The 12,116-nt window shown below is 32.1% G+C and overlaps 1 protein-coding gene across 1 annotated transcript; it reads left to right on the top strand.

Moving 5' to 3' along the window:
• The first annotated feature begins 8,458 nt into the window (after window positions 1-8,458).
• LOC126891204 (uncharacterized) lies at window positions 8,459-9,037 on the top strand. Its single transcript, XM_050660386.1, has one exon. The coding sequence runs from the start codon at window positions 8,459-8,461 to the stop codon at window positions 9,035-9,037; it is 579 nt and encodes a 192-aa protein (XP_050516343.1).
• Window positions 9,038-12,116: the final 3,079 nt, after the last annotated feature.

Here is a 12,116-nt window from a genome sequence, read left to right as displayed (position 1 = left end):
AGTCACCATATGGACCCAGCTGTAAAGGTATCGTTAACACAATAAAATTATAATAAAACGGGCAACCAACATTACATTTACCGCATGTATACTTTATTTAGACTTGTCTGAACCTGAGTTGATGACTACTCATCAGTGTTTTGTTAAATTTCGCAAGCTAAGGAGGTTAGAAAATCGTGTTATAATAAAAAGTGCTTGATAATGGACATCCGATTTTTGTAAGTATATTTTCAGTACCTTTTTTGGAATATTAGGATCAAATCAATTTTACATGTTTTAAAAGATCTTAAAATATAACTTAGTGTACATATTTTTGTATCAAGATTATAGGCGACAGTTAAAAATTCATGTAAATATTGCTGTACCCATATGGGCCCACTAGGCGGTTATAGAGTTGAAATTTGTATTTTTATAATTTCAGTGGGATTACACTACAGGAAGCTTTAGACATCGCATATGAAGAAGATGATGTAACAGACATTTTTATTGAGCCCCCTGAATCAAATTTCCTTACGGATGAGGATTCAGGTGACGAAGACGAAGGTGGCTGCCCGGATAACTTGAATGCTCGTCAACAGCGTGCAGGTGCGGAAGTTGTATTTGCAGACTCTGAACGCCGAGGAGGTGTACAATCAGACCTAGAAGCAAGTTATGATAACGATTTGGAGAACGTAAACAGTTCTAATGAAATAAAAACTAATACAAATCCCCGAATGGTAATTTCTCTGCCTGAACATAATATAACTTATATTGACGGATACCTTCATAATATGCCGCGTAAATTTCCAAAAGGGGATTACAGTAAATATTCAGGGATGAGTTGTGTGCAGCTGTTTGAATTATTTATTACTGATGAGTTGCTAGAAATGATAGTGTCTGAAACAACAAAATATGCTCTACTGATAAATCAACCGAACCCTAACGTGACACTTTCTGAATTGAAAGTATTTCTGGCAATTCTCTTAGTAAGCGGATACAATAAGCTACCATCGAAAAGAAGCTACTGGGAGAGAAGCTCTGATATGCAAAATATTATGGTGTCTGAAGCCATGAGACGGGACAGGTTTTTACAAATTTGTCGTTTTATTCATTTTGCAGACAATAATACTACAGATAAAAATGATAAAATGTACAAACTCAGACCACTTACGGATATGCTAAAAAAATCGTTCATAGAGCATTTTGTCCCAGAAGAAAATATAGCATACGATGAATGCCGGGACCGACTCCACGAGCTTCAGTATGACGCGACTACGCTTTATGACCAGTGGTATCTTCTTGTGCGTATTCATATCGATAATAATAATATAGTACTTATGGATAATCTATCATTTCAACAAAAAGTTGCTTTGATATTGGCATTACGCCGTCGACGGAGGCTTAAAAAGCAACGAAAATGGTGGATTCATCCTTTACTAGTACATAGAAAGACAGAGGGAAAATTTGTTGTTTTACACAACAAACTAAAAGAATATCCTGATAAGTTTTTTGAGTATTACAGGATGTCATTGTCTTCTTTCAATTTTTTACTACGTGAAATAGAAGATGTTATAAAAAAACAGGACACATCAATGCGTGACAGCCTGGACCCAGAAGAAAGATTAGCAATCACCTTAAGGTAAGTTTTTAAATTACATATTTTATAGCCCTATACATGTATCTACCTAAAAATAAAATAATAAAAGGATCTTAATAAAAATTTTTATTAAAAAAATAAAACTTAATTATTATACCAGGTGTCCACTTATATTTTCCCCCATTTTAACCGCCTATAATTTCTAAACGGCTCAAGATAGAAATATGCGGTTTTCGCTAAAATGTTTTATTTAAGTAAAACTTGTCTGAATGGATTAAATTTTTTTATATCGCTTTCAATTACGACAAAAAATGGCGGATTTTTGAAAAAAGCGTTGTTGACTTTTTTTAATGGAATACCCAGTATATTTTTTTGTAAATTGAAAGAACGGTCATTTACCTATCCATCGATATAAAGTTTTTAAAATCGGTTTTTAAATGACTGAGATTAATTAATTTTTAAAATGAGAGATGCAACGTGGATATATCATAACTAAATAACATACTTTATGTGATTTCCACATTGCATCTCTCATTTTAAAAATTAATTGCTCAGTCATTTATGCCCGGTTGCACCAACAGATCTTAAGCTTAAGTCGAGAATGAGAATATAAGATTTAATATAATATAATTATAATATATTACAATAAGAATACCATAATAACAATAATATATATAATTGATAATAAGGTAAGAATCTAAAATTATGGTGCATCGTAAGTGATACTCAAGGAGGCCCTATCTATAAGTAGAGCTTAGCTAAGCTGGAGCTTAAGATCTGTTGGTGCAACCAGGCATAAATAACTGATTTTAAAAAACTTTATATAGCTGGATAGGTGAATGACCGTTCTTTTAATTTACAAAAAAGTATACTGGGTATTTCACTAAAAAAAAGTCAACAACGTTTTTTTTTTCAATAATCCGCTATTTTTTATTTAAAACCGATATAAAAAATTCAATCCATTCAAACAAAACTTTTACTAAAGTAAAACATTTTGGGCGAAAACCGAATATTTCTATCTTGAGCCATTTAGAAGTTATATGCAGTTAAAATGGGGGACAATATAAGTGGACACCCGGTACAGTGCACTGGAATAAGTGTTACCCCCCCCCCTTATTAACTTATTTATTTTTACCACATAAGCAAAACGCTCGAACTGATCGATTTTTAAAATAATCATAAAATACTATAGCATCAATGTTTCGAACTTTACGCGATCCCTCTTCAGGTGACAGCCATAACTTTGATTTTTTTAAATAGGAAAGTACATCATATATGATACCTCATTTAAAAGCTATTTAAATACTGATAGGGCAGTCAATGGGAGCAAGAATAGGATATTACCTCCGAATTCTATCCTACTGCATGGATTTTAATGAAATTTTGGTCCTAGCCTCTAATTATCTCCTAATTCAAAGTCTACCGATGTGTGCTTTTATCTTGGGGGGTGGTTCACACTCCTTCTTAGGGGTGGAAAAATTTTTGGTTAAAATTACCACGGAATTCGCTAGAGAACCTAATTCTAAGCAAAAAATGTTCTATAATTTTTTTTGAAAACAATACTTTTTGAGATATTCGTGGTTGAAAATTGGCCATTTTCATTGAAACATAACACCTTTTCGAACGGTTTTTTGCGAATACCTTAAAAACTATGCATCTAACTAAAAAACTTTAATAAATATTGTTGTAGGTTATAAAAAAACAAAGAGATCCTTGCCTTCATAAATCTGCTAGTTACAATACAAAAAGAGATATGGTAGGTGAAAATAGTTTGTCTTTTGGTACATTCTCAAATTGGTGTATTAAACTTGAAATAACAGAGAAACGGTAGATTTTAGGTGTATAATGCTACCAATACCGTTTGTAGTAGTTAAAAAGACTTTTAAAATGAGCTATATTAAAGGTCCATTACATTAAAACTAAGCGAGATATGCTGCAAACAAAATTGATAACTAATGTATTTTAAGAAAAAATGAGAAGTAATTTTAACCCCCATCCACCAAAATGTAAATGCATCGTATTCCTTCCACAATACCTTTTATTATAGTGTTATTTATATATGTTCAAAAAGTTGGACGGGTTTAAAATGAAGGGTTTTTGAAAAAAAAAGATCAAATTATAGAGAGCATTTTTAAATTTTCTTAAAAATCTTCCTTTTTCTCCATGTAACTTGAAAATGATAAGAGATACAGTAATGAAAAACAAAAAGGAAATTTTTATCTGAAAAAATCCTACATTTTTGTGTGGTACCTTTTTTTCGTATCTCTTATCTTTTTCGAGTTACATAGATGAAAAGTAAGATTTTTAAGAGAATTTAAAAATGCACTCTATAATTTGATCTTATTTTTTTTAAACCATTCATTTTAATCCAGTTTAACTTTTTAAACATAAAAATAACACTATAATAAAAAGTATTGTAGAAGGAAAACGATGTATTTAAATTCTGATGGATGAGGGGTTAAATATACTTCTCATTTATTGTTAAAATACATTAGTCATCAACTTTTTTGCAGAGTATCTCGCTTAGTTTAAATGTAATTGACATTTAGTACTGCTCATTTTAAAGGTCTTTTCAAGTACTACAAAAGTTATTAGAATCATTATACACCTAAAATCGACAGTTTCTCTGTTATTTCAAGTTAAATACACCGATCTGAGCATGCAGCAAAAAAACAAACTCTTCTTACCTACCATATCCCTCTTTGTATTTTAAGTACAACATTTATGAAAGAACGAATCTCTTTGTTTTTTTATAACCTACAAAAATATTTATTATAGTTTTTTTGTTAGACGCATAGTTTTTAAGGTATTCGCAAAAATCCGTCCTAAAAGGTGTCATTTTTCAATAAAAATGGCTAATTTTCAACCAAGAATAATTCAAAAAGTATTGAGTTTTCAAAAAATATTTATAAAACAAGTTTTGCTTAAAATTAGGTTCTCTAGCCTCTTCTGTGGCTATTTTAACCAAAACATTTTTCACCCCTAAGAAGGGGTGGAAACCACCCCCAAGATAAAAGTGCACATCGGCATAGGGTAGACTTTGTTTCTTGAGCTATTCCCTACTTACTGTGAAAATATCAAGTAAATCGATGTAGTAGGATGGAATTCGGAGCCAAATACAAAAATGTATATTACTTTAATCCTTTTTGAGAGCGTAGGCGCAAAATTTCGGTGGAATTACTTTTAAATGTATTAATTTTTTTCAAATCCTGAGAGAACTAATAAGCAGGTATTTTTTAAAAATTTAAACGAAGAATGAAATGTTACAGTATTATCCATGGTCGAAAGTCCCTGAGAACTTCTATAATGTTTATTTTAATAAGTCACAGGGGTGAAAAAAGGAGAAAATTTAGTCTGATTGTTAATTTCAAATATATCATTCAAAAGAAACCTTTTGTTTATTATAATGGACTTTCTGCTTTCGGTAATAATGTAATCTTTTCTTCTGCGTCTAAATTTTTCAAAAATACTTCTCAGAATTCGGAAAAAAATAATAAATGCGTTTAAAAAGAATTCAACCGAAATTTTGCGCTCTACGCTCTCTCCCATTTAAAAAAATCAACCTTATCACCTGAAGAGGAATCGCGTAAAGTTCGAAACATTGATGCTATAATATACTATGATTATTTTAAAAATCGACCTGTCCGCCCTTTTGCTTATGTGCTAAAAATAAATAAGGTAATAAGGGAGGTAACGCTTATTCCAGCGCACTGTATTTAATAAGCTGAATTATTGTATTCGAGAAAACAATTATTATAAAATGAAGCTGAAATATGTAAAATTAAACTATGGTATAAATGATATCGTCATCAGAGTCTTGACTACTGGAGCCGGGTGAAACCATAGACGTACTAATAATTGATGCAGGATCAATTAATTGGGGTTGTTGGACATAATTAAATCTGGTACCTGAAGATGCCTGAGAATGTATCTGGTCAAGTGAGTCATTCGGCTTTTTTTGTTTTGAAGGCATTTGATTTTTTATTAGTTCCATTACTTTAATTTGAAAATCGACCTTATTAAAGTCTGTCATTTTCTTAACATAAGGCAACAACGAGAGGAGATACATTTTGTCTTCGTCCTGTGCTTTGACAGATGACTGGGATGATGCAGCTGTACTACCGCTATTTCTTAAAATTTCTAACAGCTGAGAATCGAAGTCGCCGGATTTTTAATTTCACTATTGCCAGTATCGTTGGTAGATGTATCATCTTCAGCTTTGACCTGTTCTTCCTCTCCCATTGCACTTGTGTTTGCATTCTTATCACCTTCAGTACTCCCATTGTTCATGGTTCCCGTTGTACGCCTGGACGTCTTGGTTGAGCTTAAAAACTCCATTTGTTTTTCATAAATATATGGCCTTTTCTTGCTTGAACCGTCACCACTTTTTGTTTCACGAGCTTTCAGGGATCTGTAGTACGAATCCTTTAAGCTTTTCCAACGCTTTTGGACATCCTTTCCTGAAAATTGAAAGCCCGTAAGCTACTTATGTTATTTACAATAAATTATAAATCAAATGTAAAGACTGAAATAGTTTTGTACACATTTATAATTACAGGTAAACAGGGAGAAGTGTACTTTTGAAGTGTGTAAAGTAAATAATTCCTAGCTGCGCGCTTTCGGCTTATAAAGCCATCTTCAAAGCTATGGTAAAAAAGTTCAAAATACCACCATGAAGAGAGATGGGTTCCATGTACGATATAAAATACTTCTGTTTCTTATGCAGTTTTTTATTTGTTGGAAAAAAACCTTGTCTGTTTGTTTAAAAAATTGCTCAATTGCTGTTGGTTATTTTTGTATCCAGAAAAGTTAAACATCAAGAACGAGCACAAAGGAATTTCACACGAAAAGTTACATTACATATAAAACGAATATTTGATCATGGTAAGGTCAAAAAAACCCTACCATTTGAATAGTACGGTGTCAGATAGCAGAATGCAGATAATAGCAGATAGCATTCTGCTATCTGACACCGTACTATTCAAATGGTAGGGTTTTTTTTGACTTTACCATGATCAAATATTCGTTTTATATTTAATGTAACTTTTCGTGTGAAAGTCCTTTGTGCTCGTTCTTGATGTTTAACTTCTTTGGATACAAAAATAACCAACAGCAATTGAGCAATTTTTTAAACAGACAGACAAGGTTTTTTTCCAACAAATAAAAAACTGCATAAGAAACAGAAGTATTTTTATATCGTACATGGAACCCATCTCTCTTCATGGTGGTATTTTGAACTTTTTTACCATAGCTCTGAAGATGGCTTTATAAGCCGAAAGCGCTCAGCTAGGAATTATTTAATTTACACACTTCAAAAATACACTTCTCCCTATTTACCTGAAATTATAAATCGTTTGATTGTGCGGTTCTATCCACACATTATTTTTGATAACAAAAAAAAAATGTTGATCAAATTACATTAACTTGGGTTTGTGTGACCACTACATAGACGAGGCAACGGATCATTAGTCCTAGGAATTTTGTACAGTAAGATGAATCGTCATGCAACTTTTTGCATTTAATTCGAGAGTGTCAGGCAATTTTGTGAACTAAATTGATCTCCGGCAAAAATTTTTGTGCATGAGAACTCTGAAACAAAAAAATTATACGGCATTTGAAAAGAGAAGGTTTCTTACGTGATAATTTACCACCGTTAGTGAAAAATTCCGCAAAAAAAGATTTTACGGAAATTTGAAAAATTTTTGTGAAAAAATTGCTCGTTTTTCTTTAGTTTGTTATGGTTAAAAAATATTTATTTTTTATTTTTTGGTCAAATTGTGGTAAATTGTCACGTAAGGAACCTTCCGTTTTCAAATGCAGTACGATTTTTTTGTTTCAGATATCCCAATCCTCAGATTAGCTATCCGTACGAGCTAAAGTACGAACTGAATTGAAACTTTAAATAAAAGTCTACAAATTTTCACAACAAATCAGACACTTTTTGACTGTGACATCCATTAAATTGTTAACTTCTCATAGCCTACTTTAGGCTTGTTATTAAACTAAGCAGAAAATGAGGATTTATTGATGAAAAACATCGATAGTTGTTAACGCACCTAACTTTTTTATTATTCAACATAAGCAAATAAATCAAATAAGAAAATGTTAATAAAGCCTAAGGCTACAATTGAATTTTAATTCCAATATTTTATATTTGCTAGAATATTCCACAATATGTTTCGAACTTTAAGGAAAAAGCACAGTATGATTGCTACACCCGGTATAAAATGACATTTGCCTGCCTATTGTTAAAGAATAACGCTATAACATACTAAAAAATCATTCAAATCGGACAACAGGTTTAGGAAATTCGTGTACAATTCAGCGAGTGAGTCGATTTTTTTGGTCTCAATTGTAGTTGCTTTATTAGGACGTTTCTGGTGACAAACCTATTCTCAACTATAGACATAAGAAAAAACAAAACAGTTCAATATGACAACTATTTCAACTTATTTAAAAAACTTGCTTGTGAATGGGTTTGTCACCGGTAACGTCTTAATAAAGCTAACTATATTCACTACGCTGAATAGGTCACACAAACCCAAGTAATACGTTGAAGTGTTCATTTTATATTTTGTTTCTAGGTACTTGGGGTCAGGCTGTTCCATCCGATCACTATACTTTGAGTACTTAGTTGGTCGTATAACGATCAAACGTATTATCAAAGCTACCTGCAAAGCAATTTGGGAAAAAGTCCAACCACAGTTCATGGCACAACCATCTTGCGAGGAAGATTGGATAAAAATAAGCAGTAGTTTTGAAAAAAATGCAAATTTTCCTCATTGTTGTGGCGCTATAGATGGCAAACATATTCGTTTAAAAAAACCATTGAATACAGGCAGCGAATTTTTCAATTATAAGAAGTTTTTTTCCGTTGTTCTTATGGCAGTTGCGGACTCAGAATTATGCTTTACGCATATTGATGTGGGAGCTTACGGCAGTGAGTGTGACTCGAACGTTTTCAAAAAAACTGAATTAGGTAAAGCTCTATATTCAGGAACCTTGAATTTACCATGTCCCCAGGCATTAATTACAAATGCCCCTCAGATTGACTATCCTTACGTATTTGTTGCTGATGAGGCGTTTGCCTGCAGTACCAATGTACTGAGACCATACCCTGCCAAAAACACAACCGTTGAAAAAAAAATTTTCAACTATAGGCTCAGTAGAGCAAGAAGATATGTGGAATGTGCTTTTGGCCTACTTGCTAACAAATGGAGGATTTTGCATCGCCCCATAGACGTGACTTTTCCCGATGTTATAATTCAAGCTTGTTGTGTTCTTCACAATTTTGTGCGAAAAAGAGATGGGTACAATTTCAGGGATACTCTAACATGTCCCTTAGAAAGTGTTTCTACAACCGGTACAAGAGGAACGGTGGACGGTTTAACAACAAGAGACGCATACGCAATTTATTTTAGTACAGAAGGAGCTGTTCCCTGGCAAAATAAGATGATATGATAATAAAATTTAATGAAAACGTAATTATTTGATTTTATGTGTTATGTAATAATGATAATAAACTATATTTCTCGCAAAAAACATTTTATTGTCCAAAAAAAAAGGAAAACAGGCACTTATGAAGAAAAAGTTTCTCAAACTTTAAAATGACGAATGTTTTAAAAACTATTTTGATACTTACAAGTAGATGCGAATAAAAATGTATTAAATTAACATTTCGTTGCCGTTAATGCAAAATGTCATATGTTAAATACTACACTTTTCAGGAGACAAAAAAGAACTGAATTATATTTACTGTGTGAGGAGTGTTTTTTCAAATTAGGGCTTATACATATGTATCGTCTTTTGTTTTTAAGTACATCTTCTAATTTAGAGAAAAACACTACTTACACAGTAAATATATTATTTATTTTTTTGTCTTCTGAAAAGTGCAGTATTTAAATATGACACTTTGCATTCACGACAACGATTTGTTTATTTTACATACTAAGTTTAGGTAATTAAATATTTAAGTATTTTAACAAACAAATGATATTACTTCGAATGGTGCTAACATAAAATTATTAAATGCTTTTCAAATTAAAAAAAAAATCATGGCTCCTGAGTACCTACATATTATTATATTTGTCAATGAAAAACTACATCAAATGATATTCCTAACTGTGGAATTTTTGAATGTACGATAATATTTGGTTTATAGTAGGTACCTGAACTACTTATTATGAAAGAACCTGCTAACTGTTTGCATAACAATAAAAATATTTAGATTAAATATATCAATCAAAATCGCTGTAGGAATCTTGAAAATATCAAGATAAATGACTGTGACTCTTGGTTTTCATGTTTATCTAAGAAAAAATACTAAGTATAAAAAAGCACTTAATTAAAATTAACTCCAATATATTCTGTTTTTGGTCAAATAAAGAAAAACTGACGCCACTGTACGAAACAAAATGTGTTAGGAATGAATGGCTTGAACTTTCAAAGATCCTATTTTTTTAACAATTGCAACGGTACGTGTTAATCTTACAACAAAAGGAATTTTTAGAAGTGACAATCCCTATATAAAATTTAGGTATAAACTGGTAATAGGTTTTCTACCCTTATATTCAAGGACAAAACTATAATATCTTGAGATTTTAAAACAAAATTAAATATTGGGAATTTTGAGCTATTTGTTGATTTATTTAATGAGTATCTATAGTTACAACTGAAATTTCATTATACATCAAAGTTATATGGGCACACTTTTGTAAAATATGCAAAATTTTACATCTTTGCGTTGTTTTGTATAGAAAATATGCAATTTGCATATTTGCCAAATCTACTTAAATGTAGATAATATACAGGGTGTTTGGTAATGAATGGGCTATAGGTTAACCTTAGATTCCTTACATTAAAATATGTAGGTCGATTAGTAAACTTGCTATATGTAGGTCGAATGCTCACAGGGATACAATAAAAGAAAGGTTAGGCTTACTTTTCTATCTTTCTTATTCATACAAGTTATTATGATTTTAACATTCTTATGCTATTAATAATGCATTTTTGACCTTTCTCCCCACTATAAAACTTATAACCGTAAGCATATATAGAAAAAGCCCAAGAAGTTGTTTGAGGACAAATTCGCCGGTCCAGAAGAAGAATGACGCAACCGCAAAATGCAAAATTCTTAAGAAGAACAAAAAAAAACGATTTTTGATGTCAAAATCAAAAAGTATGATCAAAATTAGCCATCCACCACACCGTGACCAGGATCTCGAGATATAAGCGTTTTTTGGGGTGTGCCGCTTGTATATGAAGTAACATAACTTTTTTCCTATTGTATATTTTGACTTAACATTTTCTAAAAAACACTTATTCGGGCGCACTGTATGTATTACATTTTATATTTGATTATCATAAATGCATAACCAATAAAATACTTACAAATTAAAAGCTATTAAAAGGTAATTGGAAGGATTACAATTCCCGGGATTCAATTCGACCATCTAAATATTTTGACCCTTCTTAATTTAGATATTTACCTCCGCCCCAGTAAATTACTGTAAAAATGGGTCTGGACTTATCCATCTGCGACATGACCTTGACGACGCGTCTTTTACCGATCTTGAGCGATAGTTTACAGCATCGTGGAGCCGCCCAGTATTATCTCTGTTGGTTTCATTTATCACTCTTCATTTTGCTGCTACTGCTAGCGTCAATTTCCCGCCCGTGGAGCCGTAGCCTAAGGCAGAAAAAAAGAGACAGTTTTAGAAAGTTCTGCGGAACGCTGAACAGAAACTCTGATGAACTATGTATGGAGTACAGTTAAAACATTCTATAATTCACAACAGGGGTATAAAAAAACTACCCAACGCACAAATTAGTGAAAGTATCTTAACAAATCTATCAATAATGCAACATAGATCCAGAATTTACGATAGTGGCAAACAACAACATTCAGAATCCTTTTTCTATGAGTGAACTAAAACAAGGAATTAACAACAAAAAGGACACAGCAAAGGGCATAGACGCAATCACTTATTCAATGATTAAATATTTACCAGAGACAGCCTTAAAAAGCTTATTTCATATGTACAATAAAGCACTGGAGGGATAAGAGATTCCTGAGAGATGGAGAACACAAATCTCAAACCTACCAGAAACCCGCAACTCGTAGATAGTTATAGAGCCATAGCCCTCTCATCATGTGTGGGCAAAATAATGGAACACTTCATTAAAAACAGACTGGAATTGATACTGGAAAATAACCATACATTCAACAGCTTCCAATCAGGGTTTAGAAAAGGTATGGGAATCCAGGCTAATATTGCTTTTCTTACATCTTATATTCAGGCAGCTATCTCAGACAATAAAAGTGTGTTGGGAATTTTCTTAGATATAAAAGCCGCCTACGACCATGTAAACATATACAGGCTCGGCAAAATGTTATGGTTGGTATAGCAAAATTTAATGTGATATCTAACAAAGATATAAAATCATGTTTTCAGCGAATAGACAAAGATATCAATCGTATTTCCCCTTGTCCTTACCTCCACATTGTTCATGCACGCCCATCAGCGAATGTCAACACGAA

This window comes from Diabrotica virgifera, chromosome 9 (genome assembly GCF_917563875.1).
Source record: "Diabrotica virgifera virgifera chromosome 9, PGI_DIABVI_V3a".
Classification (NCBI taxonomy): Eukaryota; Metazoa; Arthropoda; class Insecta; order Coleoptera; family Chrysomelidae; genus Diabrotica; species Diabrotica virgifera.
The sequence above is the reverse complement of the archived record's forward strand: the minus strand, read 5'-3'. Positions and strand labels throughout refer to the sequence as shown.